The sequence below is a fragment of the Pelodiscus sinensis genome, unplaced genomic scaffold, assembly GCF_049634645.1.
Source record: "Pelodiscus sinensis isolate JC-2024 unplaced genomic scaffold, ASM4963464v1 ctg41, whole genome shotgun sequence".
NCBI classification, from domain to species: Eukaryota; Metazoa; Chordata; order Testudines; family Trionychidae; genus Pelodiscus; species Pelodiscus sinensis.
In genome coordinates, this window is record NW_027465993.1 from 1,590,477 (window position 1) to 1,603,756 (window position 13,280).

At 68.4% G+C, this 13,280-nt stretch overlaps 1 protein-coding gene across 1 annotated transcript in view; it reads left to right on the forward strand.

Annotated features, from left to right (window-relative positions):
• The window catches only part of LOC102447551 (alanine--glyoxylate aminotransferase), a 29,077-nt gene that overhangs the window by 3,732 nt on the left and 12,065 nt on the right, over positions 1–13,280 (forward strand). The window contains exons 2-8 of the mRNA XM_075917863.1: positions 635–827; positions 3,198–3,262; positions 4,143–4,243; positions 5,051–5,121; positions 7,642–7,726; positions 8,781–8,876; positions 11,720–11,789. Of these exons, the coding sequence (XP_075773978.1) occupies positions 635–827; positions 3,198–3,262; positions 4,143–4,243; positions 5,051–5,121; positions 7,642–7,726; positions 8,781–8,876; positions 11,720–11,789 (681 nt within the window). The remainder of the gene's footprint in view (positions 1–634; positions 828–3,197; positions 3,263–4,142; positions 4,244–5,050; positions 5,122–7,641; positions 7,727–8,780; positions 8,877–11,719; positions 11,790–13,280) is intronic.

Here is a 13,280-nt window from a genome sequence, read left to right on the forward strand (position 1 = left end):
TACGCCCCCCCCCGTGCACCCTCCCATCCGACCTTTCCTACGTCCCCCCCGTGCACCCTCCGATCCGACCTTTCCTACGCCCCCCCCGTGCACCCTCCCATCCGACCTTTCCTACGCCCCCCCAGTGCACCCTCCGATCCGACCTTTCCTACGCCCCCCCCCGTGCACCCTCCCATCCGACCTTTCCTACGTCCCCCCCGTGCACCCTCCGATCCGACCTTTCCTACGCCCCCCCGTGCACTCTCCGACGTGTGCCAGCAGCGCCACGAGAGGCTGTCTGCAGAGCACTGCCTGGGGAAATCCCAGCCCTGTAAGGAGCCGCTGAGCTGTACGCAGAGCGCGCTTGGGGCTGTGGCGAGTGACAACTCTACTGGGTGACTGACGTCTGCCCCCCCGTCCCATCCCATGCACTGCGCCTGCATGGCCTGGCCCAGCCCAGAGCGCAGCCAGCAGCCAGAGGCCAGGGCTGGAGCCCTGCAGGTTTGCGCAGGGGTCAATGGGAACCTGGCCCGCTAGCCGCTGGCTGCTTCCCTCCTCGCACACGCTGGGGCGCGGGCACAGGGGCAGATTTCAGGGCAGCTGCTCTGCCAGCTTCGGGGAGCTGCTTTACCCCGGCTCTTCGCGCTCTCCGCAGATCATGGACGACATCAAGCTGGGGATCCAGTACGCCTTCCAGACCCAGAACCCCCTGACGCTGGCCATCAGCGGGCCGGGCCACTGCGCCATGGAGGCTGCGCTGCTGAACGCGGTGGAGGCCGGGGAGGTGGTGCTGATGGCGGTGAATGGAATCTGGGGGGAGCGCGCGACAGACATCTCCAGGAGACTGGGTACGGCGTCCCCCCGGCTTGCTCCCCGAGCCCAGCCACACAGCTGCGGCTGGCTCGGCTCCCGCCCCGTCAGTGGCTCTCAGGAAAGCGGGCACCATGGCCAGGTCCAAGCCGTCCTACGGACACGCTGCCTCTCGGCACCTTGCTGCGCCCAGAGCGTTGGCACCGACCCTGCGTAACTGACCGCTCACCTGGGCTCTCATTGCTACGCTGCAGTCTGGCCCTGCGCCCCTTCCCCCCCTCCCCGCCTGGGCCCTGCGCCCCTTCCCCCCCCCTTCGCCTGGGCCCTGCGCCCCCTTCCGCCCCGCCTGGGCCCATGGCAGGCCTGAGAGCTTATGGGAAAAATGACCCCCTCCCTTGGACCGTCTGGGAGCTCCCAGAAAGCAGGGAAGTGTTGGGAAGGCAGGCCTGGTGAGCGAGGGCTTGCTGCAGTGGGGAGGACCTGCAGGAGGGCCGTCACAGGGCAGGCCTGGGTATGTGCCTAAGGTCCCCAAAGACCTTTAGCTCCTATTTGCTTTCAGTGGGAGCCGTGTGCCTTTGCAGAGCTGCACGCGTCCTTGTGCACATGGGGGCGCTCGGCAGTGGGGGAATGACGCTGAGCGCTGGGCCAGGGTAACCCCCTTGTGCAAAGCCTGGTGTAGACACTGGAGAAGCCCGTGAATCAGCCCAGGTCAGCTGAGCCCAGTTGCAGGGCGGGTAAACGAGAGCAGAGCGAGTGACGGGCTGCAGAGCGAGTGACGGGCTGCACGCAGGCTGCAGAGCGAGTGACAGGCTGCAGAGCGAGTGACGGGCTGCAGAGCGAGTGACGGGCTGCACGCAGGCTGCAGAGCGAGTGACGGGCTGCAGAGCGAGTGACGGGCTGCAGAGCGAGTGACGGGCTGCACGCAGGCTGCAGAGCGAGTGACGGGCTGCAGAGCGAGTGACGGGCTGCACGCAGGCTGCAGAGCGAGTGACGGGCTGCAGAGCGAGTGACGGGCTGCACGCAGGCTGCAGAGCGAGTGACGGGCTGCAGAGCGAGTGACGGGCTGCACGCAGGCTGCAGAGCGAGTGACGGGCTGCAGAGCGAGTGACGGGCTGCACGCAGGCTGCAGAGCGAGTGACGGGCTGCAGAGCGAGTGACGGGCTGCAGAGCGAGTGACGGGCTGCACGCAGGCTGCAGAGCGAGTGACGGGCTGCACGCAGGCTGCAGTGCGAGTGACGGGCTGCAGTGCGAGTGACGGGCTGCAGTGCGAGTGACGGGCTGCACGCAGGCTGCAGAGCGAGTGACGGGCTGCACGCAGGCTGCAGTGCGAGTGACGGGCTGCACGCAGGCCACACTGAGCAGCAGCAGGACCCAGCCCTTCGGGGCCATGGAGGGGAACGGAACAGCCCCTGGCAGCCGTAGGCAGAGCAGACTGTGACGGAGCCACTGCCCGTGAAGTCCCCGTACGGGATGCTCCAGGACGGCTGCAGTTCCCAGGGAGATCCGGCTGGGCTGTAACCCGACCAGCCCCCATGCCGGGATCCCGGGTCGGGTCGAACTGTCTCGCCTGCACCAGAGACCAGGGCAGATGATCCCGACGGCGCCTCCTGGCCTTTTGGTCTCTGACCACGCAGCGAAGCTTCTGTCTCCCCTCCTCTCCAACGAGCCCGTGGTCAGGAGGGGGCGCTCCCCGGGCACAGCCTGTCCACGTGTGATCAGTGCCGGGGGGAGCAGGGCTGTCAGCAGGCTCCTGGTTTTCAGCTGGACAGATTCCCCTGAGGCCAGGCTGGACTTTGACAGGTCCCCGCTCTCCAGTTAATAGGTGACCAATTGCATCCCCAGAGCCACAGCTGGTCACAGTCCCTCCGCTGAGGAGTGGGGGCTGGTACCGCCCCAGCCACCCCTGGGCGCTTTGTGCCATCCACCGAGCTAGCCCTCCCCCTCCGGTCACTGCACCCGCTCTGTGCCAAAGCACCCGGGGAACTGGCCCCATTGCAGACCATGGCCGGCCACACAACCTGCCCTTGTGTGGTGACTGAGGGGGGCCAGGCCGTGGCTAGAAACGGGGCCACACAACAGGCGTGGCCGGGCCGTGGCTAGAAACGGGGCCGCACAACAGGCGTGGCCGGGCCGTGGCTAGAAACGGGGCCGCACAACAGGCGTGGCTGGGCCGTGGCTAGAAACGGGGCCGCACAACAGGCGTGGCCGGGCCGTGGCTAGAAACGGGGCCGCACAACAGGCGTGGCCGGGCCGTGGCTAGAAACGGGGCCGCACAACAGGCGTGGCTGGGCCGTGGCTAGAAACGGGGCCGCACAACAGGCGTGGCTGGGCCGTGGCTAGAAATGGGGCCGCACAACAGGCGTGGCCGGGCCGTGCAGCGCAGGGTACTGACTGTCTGCCCCCTCCAGGAGCTGATGTCCGGCAATTGGTGAAGGCCCCAGGGGAATACTTTGCACTGAGCGAGATTGAGGAGGTGAGTGCTCAGGCGTTGGAGCGGGACGCTGGGGGGCCCAGGGGACTGCAGCCTGCCGGGCCCCTGGAGAGACAGGAGCCCTGGCGCTGCTGCGTGGCAGGCAGTGAAAGCGGAATGGGCTATGACCAGAGAAACCCGTCCCAGCAGTCCCCTAATTTCCGCCGCTGGGCTAACGAGAGGCCGCCTGCCCCAGGGAACCCTGCAGCCCACTCGCTACTCATGCTAGCAGAGAGCAGCTGTGGTCCCCCCTGCCAGCAGCCCAGCGAAATGCCAGGCCAAGGAGCCCTCCCTCTCCGGCCGGACAGTCTGGGGCGACGCGCGTCTCCTCGGGACCCAGCCCCAGGTGCGAGCGCTGCCCCGTGCCGGCCTGGCCCTAGCTCTCTTCCACGCCCCCTCTGCTGTGCCCCTGCAGGCTTGGTCTAAGGGCCGCAGGTGTCTCCTTGGCTCGCCAGCCGACGGGCACAGGGGGTGAGAGAGGCCAAGCCATGCCCCGCGTGGGGGGCCCTGCAGGGTGGCTACTGCTCTGACTCCAGCCTGGCCAGAGTCCGACTGGCCAGGAGCCCAGTGTGGGACCCTGGGGAGCCTGCCTGCCCGCCCCGGCTCCGGGGCAGCCCGTGCCCATGCGTTACGGAGTGGGGGCTGCTCCCCGCAGGCCCTTGCAGCTCGCCTGAGGCCTTTGCCAGACTCTGCCTCTCAAAGCCCAGAAGGCAGCTCCCTCTGGGTGTCCTGCCTTCGGAGACGGCTGGCCTGCCCATGGACCCTGCAGGCCAGAGCAGCAGCCCTCCCTTGGCGTGCCCCCCCCCCCCCCGCAGACACACAGGACGAAGCTGCCTCCTCCGCTCGGCTGGTGCCTTTCACCCTCTCTCTGCTGCCTGTGCAGGCTCTGGCGCAGCACCAGCCCTGTCTGTTCTTCATCACGCACGGCGAATCGTCCAGCGGGGTGCTGCAGCCGCTGGCCGGCCTGGGCGAGCTCTGCCGCAGGTCAGTGGGGTCGCCGGGCCCCGGCACTGCCGAGACACCACGGCCGCTGAGCCGTGCGGGAGCCCGGGGAGCGCAGCGCGAGGCAGCCCAGGCGGCCCAGCAGCAGCCACGGGAGCAAACGTCCATCCACGGCCCGTGCTGGAGGGACGCGCGCTCGGGCACCGGCCTCCGGCCTCCAGGCTCGAGGTGGCAGGACCCTCCCCTGCGTCAGGCCCCCATCGGGGTTACAATTCCCCTCCCAGTCTGGCCCGCAAGACTCCCTCTGCTGGGTCGCCCCTCGCTCTGCCCAGCTGAGCACCCGCACCCGCTCTGCCCCCCGGCTCTGTGGCTGCAGCCTGCTCCCTGCTCTGACCTGCTGCTCTGGCCAGCACAGCAGCACCCCCTCAGCTCGGCCCTGCTCTCCCCTTAGCTCTGCCCCACGCTGTTCCAGCTCACAGGGAGGATGGGACCCCTCATTAGCCTGCCCGCTCTGGAGCATTGGCCTCTCCCGATTGGTCCTGGGCACTGTCAGGCTCCGGGCCCTGATTCCCATCGAGAAAGGGGTGCAGCCATCTGGGAAGGCTGGGAGCCCCGGCCCAGGGTCAGGGCTCCGGGCCCCTCCGAGGCGGCTGGCGCTCTCGTGGGCTCTGCGGTCGCTCCCCGAGCAGTGGGGTACGGAAGCGTCCCCAGGTGGGGCCAAGCAGCGGGTCTCGCCCACTGCCGGGGCTACGCTGATGTCAGGAGAGGCCAGGGGAGACGTGATAGGAACCGGAACGGGAGACACGCTGGGACCCCAGTGCCACGGCTGCTCTTCCTCCCCCTGCCTAGACACGAGTGCTTACTCCTGGTGGACTCCGTGGCTTCGCTAGGGGGCGCGCCCATCCTCATGGACCAGCAGGGTAAGGAGCAAAGGACCCGTCTCCACGCCAGCCCCAGGCGTGGGCAGGAAAGACTGGCCGTGGGTGGGCAGGCCACGCTGGAGGGGAGATGAGATCACCTGCAAGCCAGAGCGCCGAGGCTGGGAAAGGGCAGCAGAGGGCCCCTCCTGCCCCCCAACAATCCCTCCTTCTCCAGAGAGATTCCTCTTGGGAGCAGCTGGGAAGATGAGAACTGCCACAGCAGGCACTCCCGGCCTAGGACAGCCGAGAGCTGGGCTGCCTGTGCGGGGTGGAGTGTCCGGGGGGTGTCAGGGGTAACACGCTGCCGGCCGTGGTGGGGTCAGTGTGTCCGGGGGGGGGGTGTCAGGGGTAACACGCTGCCGGCCGTGGTGGGGTCAGTGTGTCGGGGGGGGGATGTCAGGGGTAACACGCTGCCGGCCGTGGTGGGGTCAGTGTGTCCGGGGGGGGGGGGTGTCAGGGGTAACACGCTGCCGGCCGTGGTGGGGTCAGTGTGTCGGGGGGGGGATGTCAGGGGTAACACGCTGCCGGCCGTGGTGGGGTCAGTGTGTCCGAGGGGGGTGTCAGGGGTAACACGCTGCCGGCCGTGGTGGGGTCAGTGTGTCCGGGGGGGGGGGGGGTGTCAGGGGTAACACGCTGCCGGCCGTGGTGGGGTCAGTGTGTCCGGGGGGGGGGGGTATCAGGGGTAACACGCTGCCGGCCGTGGTGGGGTCAGTGTGTCCGGGGGGGGGGGGTATCAGGGGTAACACGCTGCCGGCCGTGGTGGGGTCAGTGTGTCCGGGGGGGGGGGGTATCAGGGGTAACACGCTGCCGGCCGTGGTGGGGTCAGTGTGTCCGGGGGGGGGGTATCAGGGGTAACACGCTGCCGGCCGTGGTGGGGTCAGTGTGTCCGGGGGGGGGGGATGTCAGGGGTAACACGCTGCCGGCCGTGGTGGGGTCAGTGTGTCCGGGGGGGGGGGTGTCAGGGGTAACACGCTGCCGGCCGTGGTGGGGTCAGTGTGTCGGGGGGGGGATGTCAGGGGTAACACGCTGCCGGCCGTGGTGGGGTCAGTGTGTCCGGGGGGGGAGTGGTGTCAGGGGTAACACGCTGCCGGCCGTGGTGGGGTCAGTGTGTCCGGGGGGGGAGTGGTGTCAGGGGTAACACGCTGCCGGCCGTGGTGGGGTCAGTGTGTCCGGGGGGGGTGTGTCAGGGGTAACACGCTGCCGGCCGTGGTGGGGTCAGTGTGTCCGGGGGGGGGGGGGGGTGTCAGGGGTAACACGCTGCCGGTCGTGGTGGGGTCAGTGTGTCCGGGGGGGGGGGTGTCAGGGGTAACACGCTGCCGGCCGTGGTGGGGTCAGTGTGTCCGGGGGGGGGGGGGTGTCAGGGGTAACACGCTGCCGGCCGTGGTGGGGTCAGTGTGTCCGGGGGGGGGGGGTGTCAGGGGTAACACGGGCGGTTGTCGTGCGAGAGGGTTTGTGCAGGAGCCGTGGGCGGTTGTCGTGCGAGAGGGTCCGGCTGTCCCGCCGCGGGCGGTTGTCGTGCGAGAGGGCTTGTGCGGGAACCGCGGGCGGTTGTCGTGCGAGAGGGCTTGTGCGGGAGCCGCGGGCGGTTGTCGTGCGAGAGGGCTTGTGCGGGAGCCACGGGCGGGTGTCGTGCGAGAGGGCTTGTGCGGGAGCCGCGGGCGGGTGTCGTGCGAGAGGGCTTGTGCGGGAGCCACGGGCGGGTGTCGTGCGAGAGGGCTTGTGCGGGAGCCGCGGGCGGGTGTCGTGCGAGAGGGCTTGTGCGGGAGCCGCGGGCGGGTGTCGTGCGAGAGGGTCCGGCTGTCCCGCCGCGGGCGGTTGTCGTGCGAGAGGGTTTGTGCGGGAGCCGCGGGCGGTTGTCGTGCGAGAGGGTTTGTGCGGGAGCCGCGGGCGGGTGTCGTGCGAGAGGGTTTGTGCGGGAGCCGCGGGCGGGTGTCGTGCGAGAGGGTTTGTGCGGGAGGCCCGGGCGGGTGTCGTGCGAGAGGGTTTGTGCGGGAGGCCCGGGCGGTTGTCGTGCGAGAGGGTTTGTGCGGGAGGCCCGGGCGGGTGTCGTGCGAGAGGGTTTGTGCGGGAGGTCCGGGCGGGTGTCGTGCGAGAGGGTCCGGCTGTCCCACTGCGGGCGGTTGTCGTGCGAGAGGGTCTGTGCGGGAGCCGCGGGCGGGTGTAGTGCGAGAGGGTCCGGCCGTCCCACTGCGGGCGGTTGTCGTGCGGGAGCCGCGGGCGGTTGTCGTGCGAGAGGGTTTGTGCGGGAGCCGCGGGCGGTTGTCGTGCGAGAGGGTCCGGCCGTCCCACTGCGGGCGGTTGTCGTGCGGGAGCCGCGGGCGGTTGTCGTGCGAGAGGGTTTGTGCGGGAGCCACGGGCGGTTGTCGTGCGAGAGCCGCGGGCCCTCGTGCAATGGGACGGGAGGCACTGCTTGTGAAATGAGCAGGCGCGGAGCGGGCTCTCCGTGGGGAGCTAGCGCAAGGCGCCGCCACAAGCCCCCTGAAGCCGCTGGGGCTCTAACGCTCTGTCCTCTGAACACAGGGATTGACATCTTGTACTCCGGCTCCCAAAAGGTCCTGAATGCCCCCCCCGGCAGTGCCCCCATCTCCTTCAGCGAGCGAGCCAGGTGAGCCCAGCCCTGGACTGGGAACCTCAGGGACTGGGAGAGGTGCTGATGGGCAGGGCAGCAGGGTGGGGAATTCCAGCCACAACACTGCCCCTTCCCGGTGACGTATTCCAAGGGGTGCAGCGGGCGAGTGCTTAGCCCCCAGCAGCAGGGCTATCACTGCTGGGCCGGGCCCCTGGGCTCCGGGGGCCCCCGGCGTGAGTCGGGCCGGGTCCCTGGGCTCCGGGGGCCCCCGGCGTGAGTCGGGCCGGGCCCCTGGGCTCCGGGGGCCCCCGGCGTGAGTCGGGCCGGGCCCCTGGGCTCCGGGGGCCCCCGGCGTGAGTCGGGCCGGGCCCCTGGGCTCCGGGGGCCCCCGGCGTGAGTCGGGCCGGGCCCCTGGGCTCCGGGGGCCCCCGGCGTGAGTCGGGCCGGGCCCCTGGGCTCCGGGGGCCCCCGGCGTGAGTCGGGCCGGGCCCCTGGGCTCCGGGGGCCCCCGGCGTGAGTGTGCGCTGAGGGAGGAAGGGTGGCAGGCACTCAGGCCCTATGTCACATGCAGAGGGGAGAAAAAGCAGCTGCTGACCAGGCTGACAACCTCCAGGGAAACTTTCCCTTCAGCCCAGGCCAGGCAGAGCCTCCCCAGCACACAGGTGTGCCCTGTACCCAGAGCTGGCTGAAGCCAGGCGCCATCGCTATCCCCCTGGGTCCATTCCGGCCAGGACAGTGGCAGCCCTCCTCGCCACGGGGCACTTGTGCGATTCTTGCTCATCACCATCCTCCCCTTTGGTGGATCAGCCTTGGGCCTGGAGGCCTCTCTCAGTGTTGAGCCTCCTTGCTTCCCCGGCCAGCAGGACAGCGGATGTCTGACCAGCAAAAACCACACGTAGCTTGCATCTTGCTCTGCCCTGGGTGGATCTCAAAGGGTCCTCCAGGAGGAAAAGAGCTTTGTGCCCATTTTCAGGTGGGGAAACTGAGGCACGGAGGGGCCGGGGTGTCTGTGCTGCACGCGTGGGAAAGCGAAGTTGAGGCTCTGGCGGGGGGGGGTCAGTGACGTCTCTTTGCGTTTCCATGTTGTCAGGAAGAAGATCTTCAGCAGGAGGACAAAGCCGCCTTCCTTCTTCCTGGACATGGGCTGGCTGGCCAATTACTGGGGCTGTGACGACAAGCCGAGAATGTGAGGGGGCGGGGGCGGGGCAGAAAGCAGCTGTGACCAGGGATCTAGCAGGGCTGAGCCTGCGCCGCTTTCATCCAACTCACAAAGCGACTCCGCCTCAGTCCCCTCGGAGCTCCTCTCCCCTGGCGCCCGCCCCCACCCAGAGCTCCTCTCCCCTGGCGCCCGCCCCCACCCAGAGCTCCTCTCCCCTGGCGCCCGCCCCCACCCAGAGCTCCTCTCCCCTGGCGCCCGCCCCCACCCAGAGCTCCTCTCCCCTGGCGCCCGCTCCCTCTAGAGCTCTTCTCCCCTGGCGCCCGCCCCCACCCAGAGCTCCTCTCCCCTGGCGCCCGCCCCCACCCAGAGCTCCTCTCCCCTGGCGCCCGCCCCCACCCAGAGCTCCTCTCCCCTGGCGCCCGCCCCCACCCAGAGCTCCTCTCCCCTGGCGCCCGCTCCCTCTAGAGCTCTTCTCCCCTAGCGCCCTGTGAGGGGGTCACTCACCACCGTAGCGGGGGTCCGTTGTCTGTCCCCGGAATCAGTCCATTTCGCCCACACAGGCCTCCGCTCTCGTGGCGTTTCCCCTCTGGACTTTTCTGGTCGCGTTGCTCTCTTCGCCACACTGCCCTCCGGCAGTGCCCAAGTCACTCGCTCTGAGCCCCCCTTCCGGGGGTTTGGTGTCTCTCCAGCAGGCCTGTCCGCAGGCCTAGCAGACTGGCCGGTTGGCTGTCCAAGCGTCCTGGCCGAGCCTGACTCTCTAGCCCTGCCCTAGCTCCAGAGAGCGTCCTGCTCCCTCGGCAGCCAGGCTCACACTGCCTTGGCTGAAGCAGCCCTGCCCTTTTATAGCCCCCAGCTGGGCCTTAATTGGCCAACGCCGCCCAGCTGGGCTGAACTCCCCGGGCCTGCTCTAGGCTGGGGTTTGGCTCTTAAGGGGCCAGTACAGGGCAGCTGCCCTGTTACACACCCGCTCCCTCTAGAGCTCCTCTCCCCTGGCACCCTCTCCCCTGGCGCCCGCTCCCTCTAGAGCTCTTCTCCCCTAGCGCCCGCTCCCTCTAGAGCTCCTCTCCCCTGGCACCCTCTCCCCTGGCGCCCGCTCCCTCTAGAGCTCTTCTCCCCTAGCGCCCGCTCCCTCTAGAGCTCTTCTCCCCTAGCGCCCGCTCCCTCTAGAGCTCCTCTCCCCTGGCGCCCGCTCCCTCTAGAGCTCTTCTCCCCTAGCGCCCGCTCCCTCTAGAGCTCTTCTCCCCTAGCGCCCGCTCCCCTGGCGCCCGCTCCCTCTAGAGCTCTTCTCCCCTAGCGCCCGCTCCCTCTAGAGCTCCTCTCCCCTAGCGCCCGCTCCCTCTAGAGCTCCTCTCCCCTAGCGCCCGCTCCCTCTAGAGCTCTTCTCCCCTAGCGCCCGCTCCCACCCAGAGCTCTTCTCCCCTAGCGCTCGCTCCCTCTAGAGCTCCTCTCCCCTAGCGCCCGCTCCTTCTAGAGCTCTTCTCCCCTAGCGCCCGCTCCCTCTAGAGCTCCTCTCCCCTGGCGCTCGCTCCCTCTAGAGCTCCTCTCCCCTGGCGCCCTCTCCCCTGGCGTCCGCTCCCTCTAGAGCTCCTCTCCCCTGGTGCCCGCTCCTTCTAGAGCTCCTCTCCCCTGGCGCCCGCTCCCTCTAGAGCTCCTCTCCCCTAGCGCCCGCTCCTTCTAGAGCTCCTCTCCCCTGGCGCCCGCTCCCTCTAGAGCTCCTCTCCCCTAGCGCCCGCTCCTTCTAGAGCTCCTCTCCCCTGGCGCCCGCTCCCTCTAGAGCTCCTTGTGACGTAGTGGGGGTACTTGCTGGGATGTGGTGACCCCTGCTGTCTGGAGCAAGACCCAGCAGGGAAAATCTCGCTAGGCAGAGATAAGGCCAAACTTGTCGAACCAGTGGCCAGACACCCCCCATGGAGAGGAACAAAGGAAGGTGAATGCTGCCCTGGACTGGGGGGCAGGGCTGCAAGGAAATTTAGTTGTTACTGTGGGAGAGCATGGAGGAGACAGCCTAGGGAGAGGAGCTGGAGTTTAGGGGCCCAGTCTCCCCCCAACTCAAGGGGGCCTGAGGCATCCTAGCCCAGTTCTGTGACCAGACTACATCTGTGCTATGCTGTATCCTGGAGAGGCAATAAACTTCCTCTATTCCACTGGCTGGTGCAGTCTGTTTGTGCCATCTCGGGGTGCAGGAGACGGGGAACCCCCAACACGCCGTCACACTCCTCTCCCCTGGTGCCCGCTCCCTCTAGAGCTCTTCTCCCCTGGCGCTCGCTCCCTCTAGAGCTCTTCTCCCCTAGCGCCCGCTCCTTCTAGAGCTCCTCTCCCCTGGCGCCCGCTCCCTCTAGAGCTCTTCTCCCCTAGCGCCCGCTCCTTCTAGAGCTCCTCTCCCCTGGCGCCCGCTCCCTCTAGAGCTCTTCTCCCCTGGCGCTCGCTCCCTCTAGAGCTCCTCTCCCCTAGCGCCCGCTCCCTCTAGAGCTCCTCTCCCCTGGCGCCCGCTCCCTCTAGAGCTCCTCTCCCCTGGCGCCCGCTCCCTCTAGAGCTCCTCTCCCCTAGCGCCCGCTCCTTCTAGAGCTCCTCTCCCCTAGCGCCCGCTCCCTCTAGAGCTCCTCTCCCCTGGCGCCCGCTCCCTCTAGAGCTCCTCTCCCCTGGTGCCTGCTCCCAGCATCCTGCCATCCACACCCTCAGTACTGGCAGGGCAGGGCTGCTGCTCACTTCCGTTCCTGCTCCTTGCTGGGGTGGGAAAGGAGGAGGGGGCCAGGCAGGAGTGTGGTTGGGCAGGGGAAGGGGCGCTTTGCCTCCTGGACCTGTCTGGGCGTGAGGCCCGAGGTGTCAGTGTGGCCAGGGCCCTTCCCCAGCCTGCTGCCTGTGTGTTACAGGTACCATCACACTGGCCCGGTCAACAGCTTCTTCAGTCTGCGGGAGGGCCTGGCAATGCTGGCTGAACAGGTGAGCCCCGGGCGGAGGGGGGAGGGGTGCGAGGGGAACCAGCCCTGGGACTGGAATGGCCCCCGGCTGCTGTGGCTGCCGGTCAGAGACGCACGGTGCTGTGAATTCCCAGCCTCCTTTGCCACCGGACCTGGGTGCTGCAAAAGGCAAGCAGCAGCCGGGGGTTTCCAAGTGGCATTAGGCACCTACGTGCTTGGCCCTCGGTGCTGCTGGGTGGCGCTAGGGACTGAAATCCTTCCTTCGAGCCCAGTGGGCAGCTGCCAAAGCGTGTGCCTGGCCCTGGAGCTGAGAGGCGCGCTGGGCAGCGTGTCCACAGAGCCCATCCTTGTGCTGGGCCAGCAGCTAGGAACAGCCTGGGGCTGATGGGGACGGGTGGGGGGATGTGATGTTGTGGGGGGGGCTGTCCACTCACTGGTTGCTCTGCTTGCTCTGTGGGCCGTGGGTGACCCCTACTGGCCTGCGTCTGTAAGCACTGCCCGGGGGGGGGGGGGAGAGCCCTTGCGTCCCGTATCTGAGGGAGCCGCCTTTGATGGGCCCACGCTGCAGCCGCCTGCACTGCCAGGGGCTTTGACAGATCATGAGAGACCAAGGCCATGGCCAAGCGGGGTCGCCCTGAGGACCCTCATGTCACATAGACAGTGACCCAACCTCCTCTGCCCAGGGAAGGGGTCTGAACAAAGGAGGGGGTGGCTGGGAGAAGGGGCAGTCTGGGCTGGGAACATGAAGGGAGGAGACTAAGCGGAGTACTGAGGGGCCAGGGGCCCGTGGACCCCACCCCAAGGGGGCTGAGGCTGCCTGGCCCTGACTCCTTATGTCCACATCACGCCTGTGCTGGGCTGTGTCCTGGAGGAGCAATAAGCCCCCGTTCTACTGGCCGGCGGAGTCTCATCTCGCTGCAGACGGGGAGCAGGATCGGGGGTACCCACCACAGTGGTGTCAGGAGTGGGATGCACTGCGCCCCGTGGATGGAGCTTCCAGCAGCGAGTGACGGGGCGCAGTAGAAGGAAGGGGCCTGGAGCCAGGCCTGCTACAGGCAGAGCAAAGTGTTTCCGGGGAGCCGTGGGGCGCTGCAGCGCTCGGTCAGTGAGTCTGCGCCCCGGGGATCGGCGGGGCGATGGCCCATGCCCAACTCCTGAGGGCAGACCTGGTGGGGCTGTGCAGAGAGAGGGGCCTGCCCGTGGGGAAAGCGACCAAGGCCCAGCTGGTTGCCCGGCTGGAGGAGAATGACCCGTCCGGGGGCCTGGATCCTGTCCCAGCGGGGAGCAGCCAGACACCCCCGGGGGGGATCTCAGGCTCCCAGACTGGAGGGAGGGCTGGAGTCTGCCAGAGAGACGCCAGCAGCGGTTCGACCCGGGCGGGCCTCTACGGCAGAGCTGTGGCAGCCGGAGATCGAGCTGCGGCTAAAGGAATTAGAGTCACAAGAGAAAGAGCAGCAAGGCCCAGGGAGGAGCGCCAGGACGGAGAGAGGCAGCGGCAGCATGAGCTGGCCAT